Source organism: Rhynchophorus ferrugineus, unplaced genomic scaffold, assembly GCF_030347505.1.
Source record: "Rhynchophorus ferrugineus isolate W39M unplaced genomic scaffold, kcgeb_rfMv2 rfM2, whole genome shotgun sequence".
Classification (NCBI taxonomy): Eukaryota; Metazoa; Arthropoda; class Insecta; order Coleoptera; family Curculionidae; genus Rhynchophorus; species Rhynchophorus ferrugineus.
Genome location: NW_027472581.1, coordinates 4037763 through 4052986, shown reverse-complemented (window position 1 = coordinate 4052986; position 15224 = coordinate 4037763). Strand labels below are relative to the sequence as shown.

The 15224-nt window shown below is 32.7% G+C and overlaps 1 protein-coding gene across 1 annotated transcript in view; it reads right to left on the bottom strand.

The window, feature by feature from the left end:
- Nucleotides 1–439: 439 nt before the first annotated feature.
- The window catches only part of LOC143190419 (DNA oxidative demethylase ALKBH2), a 47422-nt gene continuing 32637 nt past the window's right edge, over nt 440–15224 (bottom strand). Inside the window, 5 exon segments of the mRNA XM_083059049.1 lie at nt 440–689; nt 2019–2182; nt 8009–8193; nt 14491–14552; nt 14555–14730. Of these exon segments, the coding sequence (XP_082915175.1) occupies nt 544–689; nt 2019–2182; nt 8009–8193; nt 14491–14552; nt 14555–14693 (696 nt within the window). The 5' untranslated portion in view covers nt 14694–14730 and the 3' untranslated portion in view covers nt 440–543.

Below are 15224 nucleotides of genomic sequence, written 5' to 3'. Positions count from 1 at the left end.
TAAATAACAGTTGTTATATCGATTTAAAAATAACGATCTTCACTTTTCAAAAAGTTTACAATCCACAGCTATATTTTATGAAATAGATGCTTGTATCTATTCTGATCATAATTTCACTTTTAAAATGCATTCGCGATTAAATAAATATGTCAAAATCATCAAATGTAACAATTAAGTTAGCTTGTTTAACAGTCACAGCCTACATTGATTCTTCACATGTTTAACAATAAATATCACTTATCGAAATAAATCCTAGTACTTAAACAAGGATTGACACTGTCTTTGTCGATATTATTCCTCATCTTCTTCCACAATTGTCTTTATTTCTAGAATGTTATATTGACTATCTTCAAACTCACTGTAAAATAAGATCTAATATAATGAACAAGGCCTACAAGAAATATGCTTTAAAACCATCTATTAAGTAAAACAATATAAAATAGATTAAAATAAAAATATATATCTTTATTAAGAACTTTTTTATAAAACAAATGCAAAATACAATGAAATATCTATTAAATATAAACGACAGGTACAGCCATGTTATTTTTCGCAAGGTACTACATTCCTAAATGTTAAATTGATTCTTGCACCAGTTAATTTTTTTCTGGGTGGCAAAGAATGGTACCAGTACTTGTTAGTAGGGGGATTCATCAAAAGTAAACTGCCGCATTCCAATTCAATTTTCACTGAAATAAAATAGGAAACAATTTTAATATGAATAATATTGAGTTGCATGTTTTATTGCTCCATCTACTAGCGTGTGTGCGAACTTAACTTTAATACATACAGTTAACTTTAAAAAGTCAGGATAGTAATCAACTGGACCGGATGATAGGCCCAATATCAGTATATATAATAAAATATGTAAAACCATTTATTATATAGAATTAAATATTAATACTAACTTATAAAAGGATATAAATACAAAATGTTATTTTTATACAACTCTTCATACAGGGAATTGAAGGTTTCGATAACGGCTAGCCCATTCTCCAAAAATGTATACTATTTTGTCCCCGTACTGTTTTCTTGTTTATTTAAATATTGTATTACGTACAATACTATTATATTTAAAGTATGTTTGTTAGTATATTATTTTTGTTTTTTTCTGTATGTATGTAGTAATAAGATTGGCGCATTCAGGTAGCATAGAAATCTGAATAAAAAAAAGACTATTACATGCTGATTGAAATAGAACGATATATTCACCAGAGATATGCTACTTTAAAATGAATCTAATATGAATATATATTATGAAAAAAAGAAATTACTCTTTCTTTGACGTCTTTAAGAAGACAATAAAATAACAAAAGGTCATAAAGAGTTCTTAGGACGAGTACTTCCAACGTGGATCTTTATTCAAGAATTCCAGATGCTCTTGCATATAATATAAAGTCCTTCTAATAAGATAGCTAATGCACGATATCAAAATTTTATTAACTCAAATTTACGTTTTCGTATTTCGTCTAAAGCATATTTATGGAAGGTCTTAAACCATAGTTAATTAAACAACCACAATAGTTTGTAGGTTAAAGTTGTTTTTTATATAACAGTGTCGACAAGTACCAACACAAATCGAATTTTATAGACCGGTTTGGTTACAGGTTCGGACTATCATACTCCATTCCGTCTCTTGTTAACTAGAGCAATGCTAATTAGTAAAATGAGAAAGAAAATGCCCCGAGTTTAAAAGCAATTTACGTTTGTATGAACCAAATTCGACGATACGTTTGACGGTGTTGATGACGTGTATTGGCTGTTTTATTGCAAGGACTATATGTCTTAGTTAATAGCCATTTCCTCTCGTCATAAAGCTGTTGATGATAAGACACTCCATCCCCCACATTATTTCGAAATTATTATGTATTTACAGGGTATTTACCTTTCCTGTGCAACATCGTAAACATAGTAATAAAACGAAGACGACATTAGCGAGAGACCAACGACCATTTCAGGATATACGTGTTTCTAGTGGGCAATAAAACCTATATCATAAGTTATGAACCTTATCTTACCTGACGCCAGAGCGCGTTTTAATTTTCCCTTAAGACGAGCCTCACCGTGCCTAAAAACGAAGGTTCTTTGTTGTCCCAACGTTAAAGAGGCTATGGGCGTTTTCTTGTCGATTTCTTTCTCGTTATCCCTGTGTTCTCCGATGTGATCATTACCATCTCGATATCTAAGAAAAAATATTTAGATAACAGTAGGAGTGTGAAAAAGTAATCCGCGTTTTTAACGTTACATTATCATTATTGGATTTGACAACTTTTTGTAAAAATTCTAAAAGTTATTGTCTCTTAAATCATTGCTTAAATTTGGTCCTTTGGTATTATTGGCGTATTATTTTCATGCAAAAATTTTTGAGCTGTTTAAAGTTGATGGTTTCAGAGTTTTCCAATGGAAAACATTGAAAATTTCACGGTAAAAAAATCTTATTTTTGGAGAGTGTCCTGGTTTTTTAGCGTTTTTTGTGACCAATATTTCGGAATAGTCAAGGAAATTATGATGATTAAGACATTTACATTTATGACTATTACCCAGAATAATAATTAGCATGGTAATATTATGGCTACTTTAATAGTTAATAAATATATATAATATATTTTAATAAAAATATTTGTAAATTTGCAAAACAAAAATAAGTAACTCTTGTTCATTTGTAATATAGTCTTGCTCTTTTAGTTAGCGAAGTCAAATGCTAATATTGTATTACATAGTAAAAAGATATACAAAGAGCCAATTTCTATCAAGTGAAGCCAAAATAGAAGACATTAAGGAAGTTATACATCTTGACAAAGTTTTTGGAAAGGTCCACGACGGCATTACATAATGGGAAATCACCAAGAATACTTGAAGAAATAATTTCCTTTACATTGAAGATAAAACTAATGTTAGATTAGGGAAAAGTAATTTCGTTTTTTCTTAATCGGTGTTTTTAAAGTTGGATATCTGCAGAACTATTTCAAGAAATTTAATGAAACTTTACAGAATGCAGAAATTCTAGCTCTATTAAAAGATAAAAGCCCATAGAACATTCTAGATGCTAAGCTAGCATCACTCATTTATGTAGCCAAAATGTAATTTTCTTTCTCTTGCTTTATTATTTCTTAAGTACTTTTAAAGAATACAGTACAGGCTCACCGAAAATTGTGTAGTGTTCATGAAAATGATGATAAGTGATCGTCAGTACTAAATAGAGGCGAACCTGATACTGGCGTTAAAAATGAAAACGATAGATTTTAAGGATGTTTCGAACTGCTTCGATAATCAACATTCAACAATTGTGAGTAATTGAGCAGTACTACTATTAAAAATTGACTGCTCTTCGAATAGTTGAATCATGTTAATGATGACATGATTAAAAAACATTTGTTGAATGCTTTGTGAGGACCTGCACAGCGTTGGCAACTTGTGGGAAATTTCTCAAACTTATGTTGAGCGGGTATTTATCGAAAATTGACATTATGAAGTATTATCTATAGAATTAAGAACTAAATTTCTTTATCTCAATATACTCTCTTTAGAAAGTTCGAATTATCTATATATTACTTCGTTAAATTTATCAATTTCTTCAAACTAGTGTTATTACAACTTACCAACAAATCATAAAATCGAAATTATATATTGTAATAATCATCGATTTACATAGTTTTAATTAATTTTCAAGAAACAAAAACTATTACTACATAGGAGATGTACAGTTCATCCATACATTGATTCAGTTGGACCACTAGCATGATAATTTTGGAATTTTAAGATGATACAAGTGATGAAAACAAAATAAAACACAGTAATTATACAGAATACACTACATATTATCAGAACTGACAGCAAGATAGCGCTATAGTGGGCCGAACAAGGTTCGCAAAGGAAGAATAGGTATATAGACAACCTCAGGACGACATTAAAAGAATTGAGTGAAATTTCTATTAATATAAACATACAATGGACAAGAGGCCTGGCCACATCAGAAATGATAATCAAACGCGAGAAAAAAAGCGAGACAATCGACAAATGGCAGCTGGCATGGAATAACTCAAGCGATGGCAGAACTCTCCATGACTTCTGCAAGAGGGTGGGATGCGAGAGATTGAGTTTAAGCAGAAAGGCGGTACAACTAACAACACGACATGGAAATATGGCTGTATACATCAGCAGATTTAGATAAAGGGAGAGTGAAGGGCTGTGAGAATGTGGTAATGGTGTGGAGAACACGAAGCACATAATAGTCGAATGCACCCTGGACGAAAGAACAAGGGCCAGAAATTTGTACGGCAGGGCGGTGGGGTCTTACCAATTTAGAGATCCACAAGGGAACAATGACAGTTCAGATAAAGACCTGGTCAATAACTGGGCGGAGGCAATAATTAGGAACGCCGGTACTGAGGCAAATAGACACGGGAAGTGTCGATAGAGGCATAAACAATGAACGCGATCACATAGAGTTTGGGTATCTGAACCTCACTTGATTATAAATGTTGATATAAATACACAGAAAAATTGTGAATGGCCATTATTCACAATCATGAGAAAAAAGCCTTTACATTTACAGAAGAAAATTAATATTTTTGTCTAGATAATGCATCCCCTTACATATTTACACCTCACATCACCTTACTTGTCGGATTTGGTTCCCAGTGGTTGTTCTTAAACTTTCCTCTGATTCGCACCACGCGGTCCCCATGATTTTTTCGCTTTTGATTATCGTAATGGATCCACTTTTCATCATTAGTAGCAATACGATGCAAAAAACCTTTCAGATTTTGCAGCTGAAGCTGCATTTTACACATGACTAATCGCCTTTTAATATATTTTGGATACAATTTATATGGCATAAAATATCCAATATTTTATATCTTTCCCATGTGGCAATTCCACAAGCATATTCTTCTTGCATTTTATACAGATCATCATCGAGCAATGCCTTTAAATCACTGCCTTCAAATTTTTTGGCTCTACAGAAAGCTCTTTGTTTTTGGTGTCAATATCACCTCCTTTTTAAAATGTAGAAACCAGTATTCATATGCTGAAATTGACGGAGCATAGTTGCTATCAGTTTCACACAGCATTCGATGATTTTCAGCCAACGATTTCTTCTAATTGAAGTAAAGGGCTCTAAAGGGAACAATAACAGTTCAGATATAGACCTGGTCAATAACTGGGCGGAGGCAATAATTAGGAACGCCGACCCTGAGGCTAATAGATCAGACACGGGAAGTGTCGATAGAGGCATAAACAATGAACGCGATCACATAGAGTTTGGGTATCTGAACCTCACTTGATTATAAATGTTGATATAAATACACAGAAAAATTGTGAATGGCCATTATTCACAATCATGAGAAAAAAGCCTTTACATTTACAGAAGAAAATTAATATTTTTGTCTAGATAATGCATCCCCTTACATATTTACACCTCACATCACCTTACTTGTCGGATTTGGTTCCCAGTGGTTGTTCTTAAACTTTCCTCTGATTCGCACCACGCGGTCCCCATGATTTTTTCGCTTTTGATTATCGTAATGGATCCACTTTTCATCATTAGTAGCAATACGATGCAAAAAACCTTTCAGATTTTGCAGCTGAAGCTGCATTTTACACATGACTAATCGCCTTTTAATATATTTTGGATACAATTTATATGGCATAAAATATCCAATATTTTATATCTTTCCCATGTGGCAATTCCACAAGCATATTCTTCTTGCATTTTATACAGATCATCATCGAGCAATGCCTTTAAATCACTGCCTTCAAATTTTTTGGCTCTACAGAAAGCTCTTTGTTTTTGGTGTCAATATCACCTCCTTTTTAAAATGTAGAAACCAGTATTCATATGCTGAAATTGACGGAGCATAGTTGCTATCAGTTTCACACAGCATTCGATGATTTTCAGCCAACGATTTCTTCTAATTGAAGTAAAGGGCTCTAAAGGGAACAATGACAGTTCAGATATAGACCTGGTCAATAACTGGGCGGAGGCAATAATTAGGAACGCCGACCCTGAGGCTAATAGATCAGACACGGGAAGTGTCGATAGAGGCATAAACAATGAACGCGATCACATAGAGTTTGGGTATCTGAACCTCACTTGATTATAAATGTTGATATAAATACACAGAAAAATTGTGAATGGCCATTATTCACAATCATGAGAAAAAAGCCTTTACATTTACAGAAGAAAATTAATATTTTTGTCTAGATAATGCATCCCCTTACATATTTACACCTCACATCACCTTACTTGTCGGATTTGGTTCCCAGTGGTTGTTCTTAAACTTTCCTCTGATTCGCACCACGCGGTCCCCATGATTTTTTCGCTTTTAATTATCGTAATGGATCCACTTTTCATCATTAGTAGCAATACGATGCAAAAAACCTTTCAGATTTTGCAGCTGAAGCTGCATTTTACACATGACTAATCGCCTTTTAATATATTTTGGATACAATTTATATGGCATAAAATATCCAATATTTTATATCTTTCCCATGTGGCAATTCCACAAGCATATTCTTCTTGCCTTTTATACAGATCATCATCGAGCAATGCCTTTAAATCACTGCCTTCAAATTTTTTGGCTCTACAGAAAGCTCTTTGTTTTTGGTGTCAATATCACCTCCTTTTTAAAATGTAGAAACCAGTATTCATATGCTGAAATTGACGGAGCATAGTTGCTATCAGTTTCACACAGCATTCGATGATCTTCAGCCAACGATTTCTTCTAATTGAAGTAAAGGGCTCTAAAGGGAACAATAACAGTTCAGATATAGACCTGGTCAATAACTGGGCGGAGGCAATAATTAGGAACGCCGACCCTGAGGCTAATAGATCAGACACGGGAAGTGTCGATAGAGGCATAAACAATGAACGCGATCACATAGAGTTTGGGTATCTGAACCTCACTTGATTATAAATGTTGATATAAATACACAGAAAAATTGTGAATGGCCATTATTCACAATCATGAGAAAAAAGCCTTTACATTTACAGAAGAAAATTAATATTTTTGTCTAGATAATGCATCCCCTTACATATTTACACCTCACATCACCTTACTTGTCGGATTTGGTTCCCAGTGGTTGTTCTTAAACTTTCCTCTGATTCGCACCACGCGGTCCCCATGATTTTTTCGCTTTTAATTATCGTAATGGATCCACTTTTCATCATTAGTAGCAATACGATGCAAAAAACCTTTCAGATTTTGCAGCTGAAGCTGCATTTTACACATGACTAATCGCCTTTTAATATATTTTGGATACAATTTATATGGCATAAAATATCCAATATTTTATATCTTTCCCATGTGGCAATTCCACAAGCATATTCTTCTTGCCTTTTATACAGATCATCATCGAGCAATGCCTTTAAATCACTGCCTTCAAATTTTTTGGCTCTACAGAAAGCTCTTTGTTTTTGGTGTCAATATCACCTCCTTTTTAAAATGTAGAAACCAGTATTCATATGCTGAAATTGACGGAGCATAGTTGCTATCAGTTTCACACAGCATTCGATGATCTTCAGCCAACGATTTCTTCTAATTGAAGTAAAGGGCTCTAAAGGGAACAATAACAGTTCAGATATAGACCTGGTCAATAACTGGGCGGAGGCAATAATTAGGAACGCCGACCCTGAGGCTAATAGATCAGACACGGGAAGTGTCGATAGAGGCATAAACAATGAACGCGATCACATAGAGTTTGGGTATCTGAACCTCACTTGATTATAAATGTTGATATAAATACACAGAAAAATTGTGAATGGCCATTATTCACAATCATGAGAAAAAAGCTCATTTACAGAAGAAAATTAATATTTTTGTCTAGATAATGCATCCCCTTATATATTTACACCTTACATCACCTTACTTGTCGGATTTGGTTCCCAGTGGTTGTTCTTAAACTTTTCTCTGATTCGCATCAATTTTAGTTGAAATAAGTTATTAAAATAAAACAAAAAAAACGAGGAATACTTATTCACGTCCATAATATATAGATGTTGCCATACTTATTTATTAGAACAAAATTATAGTGAAAACCCGTGGCGTTTTCTACTACGTCTCGTAAAAGCTTCAACACTGGTAACCAAGGTTTAGCCATCAAGCTTATTCCAGAAAATTCGTATCTCACTTCCGGGTCACCATAGGCTGCTTGTAATCGAGGAATCGGGTGGAGCTTTCCAAATACCTTCACCTGCAATACCAGAAGAGACAATATTAGATGCGACCTTACCAATGACAAGAAAAGATATTTTAATCCTGATAGTTTAATCATTCAATCAACAGAGACAATTTTTATGATCCAGGTGTCAACAACAAACCATGGCTAGGGCAGTATCGAAAGATTAAAGATGCAGAATTCCAGGCTCAGCCGGATGAAGAATTAAAAAAAATAAACTACAAGTTATAGTTTGGTTCAAACGCTTGGTCTCTTATTTTTAAATAAATTTGTTTATATATTCGCTCTCTAAGTTTCGAAACTTTCGAAAAAGAGGAGAATCTATGTTCAGCTGTATATATATATATATATATATATATATATATATATATATATATATATATATATATAAGCTATAAGCACTAACTATAGCATATAAGACCTCGTAGAAATATTGTAGACAACGGCTCCTATGGTGTAATGGTTAAAGCGTTTAGCTCCCAAACGGGTGTTGCGGGTTCGATTCTCGGCGAGGACAATAACTTTTAGTTGTTTAGTTAGAACATTTGTTAAATCACCTAGGCTAGGTAGCGGACTCCGGGGTCTGAAATGCTACTTATTTTCAATCATTTTTTCTTTCTTCCTATATTTCCTCACTTCCTCCTCCATTGTAAAATTAAATAAAGTAACTGCATAATTTATTGAGTAAATATCGAACACTAAAAAGAGAAAAATAAGATAATTTTAAAAAAAATTGAACCGACTTCAAAAAATAAATAAGAAACTCACTAAAAATTATAAAATAATCAAACTTAGATTTTTTTAACACAAAAAAACATTTTAAAATAATATATGTACATAATAATCTTTATAATCTTTGTATTAATAAAAATAATCAAAAACCTTACAATTATTAAAACCTATCTACTACACGTATTTTATAACATATTCTACTATGTACACACAATTCAGCTTAATACCTAACTAAACCTATTTATCTATTTACAATATTATTTTAACCACTACCAAAGGATTACTTTGAATTCTTTTCCCAGAGAAAACAATACAAAAATAATAATATAATTTTATGACATATACAAAAAATTTATTTACCAACAAAACAAATCTAAATTAATGTGTGTGTAGTTAATTAAGGTGTTCGGCACCGACTTCAAAGTGATAGATGGTAGTAGATAAATTAATTTTGTAAATAGGTTTAGGTAGGTATTAAGCTAAATTGTGCGTATATAGTAGAATATAAAATGCGTGTAGTAGATAGGTTAAATAAGGTTTTTGATTATTTTTATTTAGTTATTACAAAGACTATTATGTACATATATTATTTTAATTTTTTTTGTGTTAAAAATCTAAGTTTGATATTTTTTTAATTTTTAGTGACTTCCTTATTTATTTTTTGAAGCCGGTTCAATTTTTTTGTTAAAAATATTTTTTCAAAGTATTGTCTAGAGATAGCCGCTACATTTTCCTATCTTTCAGGCTACTTATAAATTCGATCTGGAAAGAATGATTTATCTTTTGAGTATACTCACGAATCGACCTATTTTTAGTATCTCTATAAGAAGTAAAGCGCTGCTTAGACAGGTCACGACTTATATGTCGGAACGGCAGCGGATGGAATAGCACATCCTATTTCAATGTTTCCAAGTATGTTTTCCCCGGTTTTGCAACAGATGGTGGAGCTCTGTCATGTCGAAGAACAACATTTTTGCCGTTTTTCGAGCACTGCTCGGATCAAACGCCTGACTTGCAGGTGATAGCGATACCCATTGATGGTTTTAGCAGTTCAGATTTTACCGTTGATATTGACGCATGACCACGCGGTCCCTATGATTTTTTCGCTTTTGATTATCCTAATGGATCCACTTTTCATCATTAGTAGCAATACGATGCAGAAAACCTTTCAGATTTTGCAGCTGAAGCTGCATTTCACAAATGACCAATTGCTTTTTAATATATTTTGGATACAATTCATACAGCATAAAATATCCAACATTTTATATCTTTCCCATGTGGCAATTCCATACGCATATTCTTCTTGCATTTTTTAGAAATCATCATCGAGCAATGCCTTTAAATCACTGTTTTTAAATTTTTTGGCTCTACAGAAAGCTCTTTGTCTTTGGTGTCAATATTACCTCCTATGAAAGAATCAATGAAATATCTCAACAGCGATATTTTCTTTTGCAGATGCCTATAATGCAGATTTAAGTTGACCAATCAAGTTACTTGAATGGCCGCTTTAACCTCATCTGAATGTTGGTCAACGCAAAACTTTTCATCAGAGACCCCTATTGAGTTTTCCCTCTATTACTCTATGTGAATGACACATACTGAAAATGACAAGCTTCACTTTTGAAATGTTAGTAACACAATCTGTTAAGACAAAAATTAAGTCGAACATTTGATAATTCTGAAAATTATTAACAGGTATTTTTCGAGCGACTCCTTATATCATACAAAAAATGTAAACGAATGAATATTGCTGTCAAAACCTTTCAGAAAGTTTAGGGGGTTAAATACTGAATAAAACATAGACGGGGTTGTTGAGATACGAAATTATCTAGGGTTTCTATCAGCATCAGGCGTCGGTCACATAATTTCGGTCGGAAAGCAATTGTCGACAACGTGAAGCGATTCCCCAACTGGATATAAGTAGGGAAAAAAGAAAAATATCGATGGCATCTGGTGTAGTTTTTTTTTGTATAGCTATAACAGTTTAATATGATGTAAACCTTTGGGAAACTGTATTTTTTATAAACGAAAAGATCTGCAACATATGAAACTTCAACGAAAATAGGAAAATACTGTCTATAATTCTAACTAGTGATCGCCCTGTAATCGAAATTCGACAACAAGGTATTAAATTAATAAGGTTTCTCTCGCAGTAGAGTAAAAAAACTAATTTAAGAATAATATGTTACTAAAATTTGTTTTTGCAGTATTTTCTGCAGTAATTAAATCTAAATTCTATTAATTTTCAATAATCATCAAAGTAATTAATAACTGTAAATTACTACGCCACTGAACTTTATAACAAAGTAAGACTATTTTCAGAACTGTAACAACTTCAGGGCATCAAATGTTTTAAAATGCTTACAAAGGTACTGTTAATAATTCATAATTCCTTCTATTTGTCATATCTGTTCCATCTATGTAAATTATGTAGTTACTTCCATTTTAACTTCTGCATTACTACTTCATTTATTCATTTACTCTAATACTATATGTATTCATATAGTCCTTAACTTTTATACCTATTTCTCACCTAAAATATATATTATAAAAACAATAAACACCAGGCTGATTAAAAGAATAAATTCTATATCTAAATTTTTGAATAAAATTATATTGCTCTTTGCTTATTTATTTCACTCTTCGATCTCGCCTTTGCAGATAGTCCATTATTAGTGTGGTTTTTATGGCTTTCATTTATATATTGCTTTTAACTTTGTCTTATGTCCCAGGTGGGAAATAACAACTCACCAACAAATGAGGAATTCAAATTCTATGAATCTATTTATTTTATAACTGTTAATATTCCGCGATATATTCATTTTAACTTTTAATGCACAAATTATCGTATACAAGATCAGATGGTTTGATTCTTTTGAGTTTGTGTCTCTTGATTTCTTGACTGACTGTGGATATCTGAAGGTCTCGATGTAGGTAGACAGTACTGTAGTATTTAGGTGCGCCCACAATACTTCTCAGGACTTTGTTCTGAAAAATTTGTATTTTGTTTATGTTACTCTTTCCAGAACATCCCCATAATTGAACTCCTTATGTCCATATAGGTTTCAGTATTTGCTTACAGAATAACAATTTATTATGTACTGATAACTGTGATTTTTTTCCAATTAGCCAATACATTTTACTATATTTCAATACCAGTTCTTTTCTTTTCTTCTTTATGTGTTCCTTCCAGTGAAATTTTGCATTAAGATTAATTCCGAGATATTTAGCGTTGTTGCTATATGGAATAATAATATTACTTAATGTTATTAGTGCTTGTACGGTCTGATTGTAAGCGAAATACACATTCACAGATGTACTTTCGTTAATTTTTAAGTTCCAAGCTTGTGTCCAAATATTTATATCGTCACTTGCCTCTTGTAATTTTCGCGTGGCTTCTTCACTATGATCTCCGATAGCTATAATCGCAGTATCATCAGCAAACCCATCGTAATATTCTCCATTTGTGGTATATTACAAGTGTAGGGTAGATAAAGCACTGGCCCCAGTACACTTCCTTGTGATACATCTGCTTTAACTTCTTTTATTGTAGAGTAAGCTTCTTCTTGTGTAACTCTAAACATTCTGGCTGTAACTTACTATTTTACTAGATACACATTTACAGCGATCTAGTGTTGTTTTGGTAACATTTTCTATAGTTTATGAACAAGGCCTTGATGCCAAACGTTATCGTAGCACAAGCCTACATCTAAGAATATGACTGAGCATACTTTTTTACTTTCATAGGCTTTTTCAGTAACATCCGTTATTCTGTGGACCTGGTTAATTGTTGAATGCTTGTTAATAAACCCAAACTGGTGTGTTGGTATTAAGTTTTTTCTCTCTATAATATAACGGAAAATAACGCAAAATTTTGAACAACACTGGTTAAAATTAAATAACTTCGTTTAATAATGTTTTATCAATTCACTATACATTTTAATATCGTCTGAGGAATGTAAAAAACAGAATACACTTAATATTAATGAATACTATCCTTTATTTCCAATTTTTTTTCCTCCAGGTGCCGCGTTTTCTTCAAAAAATAAGGCAAAATTTTCGTTAATTAAATATTCCTGGACGAGGACAGTTTGATAAGTCAGCGTCTATTTCAGTCAAAAACCTATCAAAATATCAAAAAGAGATTCCTTATAACACCATATATATAGCGTAAAGTTCTTCCGCTTTTTGTATTCTTTCTAAATGATAGCTTATCACAAGATCATCGAAATTTGTATTTGTTTCAGTCAAGACTTCTTCATTCGACTCAAGTCACAATCAGCACTCAACAATTTCATAAAGTTTGAAAATAAGAAATAGTCCCTGGGAGCTACATCTGAAAAATATGCTGGATGCAGGAGCAGTTGCACAATTTATGGATTTTGTCAATTTTGGGATTAGAGACGTGTGCCCGCATACATTGTCTTGATCGAACAACACTTCTTCTCCTGACGAATGCAGTTGACTTTGCCTCAAACCAATATAAAACTTGTCCAAAAACTGAATAATATTTGAGAGAAATGATGCTTAGTGGGAATAAGAAAATAACTTGTTTCCATTTTTGTTAAAATTAAAGAGATTGTCAACTCAAACCCAAAGTAAATGACGTCTACTATTAGAGGGCAGCAGTGTTGCATTTAAATTAACTGGGTGGAAAACTCAAACAATCGTTGACAAAACATAGTGCCCTTGTGTATAGTATACACAAATTCGTAAAGAAACGGATATTATTTCTTTTGATAATTTGGCAACAGGTGGTTCACTAAATTTTAGTTTAAATAACAGCTGAAATTTAATTGAGCTTATTGACTTATTAAAGTTGATAAGTAAAGCTGTAGTTTCACCCTTTTCCAAATTCCGTAAGTAAAATAAAGTAAACTAAGTGAAAAAAGTAAAGTTCCAGATTTTAGTCACGTCAACCTCTTCGATTTTTTATTGACTGTATCTACAGCTTAACGTGGGCTTCGAACCACGGTCCTCAGCCTTAAGCTTACCGACTGCCAAGTGACCAATTTTAGAGATCATCCCAGAAGACATTCGGTCTTACCCAGCCTGGTTACTGGCGTGACTGTGATCATTTTCCTTGTCAGATTTTACACTCTTGCCTAGAACAATCACAAACAGAAATTTTACGACCAAGCCCCAGTAGGATTCGAACCCGCGACTATCGCAACAGTAGGAGGACCGTCCTGTCGCCTTTACCACTGCGCCACCAAGCCGGCCAAATTCCGTAGATCAACTTCTACTAATAATGTTTTCGCTGTATTTAAGTTTTCCAAATTACATTTTGGCCATTTTTACCATTTCAGAAAATGTAGTGTAAACACTTCACAATTATTATCTTATTATGAACAAAAAATCTTCAAATTACCGGACTTCAAACAGTTACGAAAATCGCAAAATCAACAGTTGTTTTTAAACATGTTTTGTCAAAAAAAGCATATTGCATATAAGCTGTCATTTAGTGACATTAGTTGCTTTTGTCAGCTCATCATAAGTATATTTTACTAGTTTTAGCACAATTTTGTCTTTTGTTGACCAATTACAAGTACTTTATTAAAATAATTTAAACAAACTTACCTGGGCTAATTTTCCTGTATAATATTCCACTGTCTCATCTAGATTCTTCATTATCATGCTGATAGAGATCTCGAAAATAACATAGTGTAATCGACATCTAAACCTTCCTGAGTAATCTTTCGCCATTTCAAATTATCTCTCATCAAAGTAATGGAGGCCAGTTTATTTTCCAAAGTTTCGGTACCTATGTCAGAATCACTCATTTTACATAAAGGTTTATGTTCGCTGTATAACTGAAATCTGTAATATTAAATTCATAGTATAAATAAACAATTTAGCAAAAGGTTAACAACTAAACGATATATGGTACACTCTAGATCGTCGGATTTTTTACTCTTGCCTAAGGACAATCATAAATGTTAAACAGTCACAAACACAAATTTACGACCATGACCCAGCAGAATTCGAACCCGCGACTATCGCCGCAACAGTAGGTGGATCGTCCTGGCGCCAATTTGATTTTGGAAGGAAAAATAACAAATAGAATAACCTCTAAGGTAACCAATATAATTTATTTATCAATATACAAAAATGCAAGCATCCATTTATCTTTAAAATTACTCAATAACATTCTTCGATGTACAAAAACAGCAAAATCTCTAATTTATTAAATAAAAACAAGTAATGCAATTCAAATCCATATGCATTAAGCCTATGCATAGAAACACACGTTAAAATTCATATTTTTTAACATTTCATATTGTCCTTCATTTATTATGATTAACATATAGTTT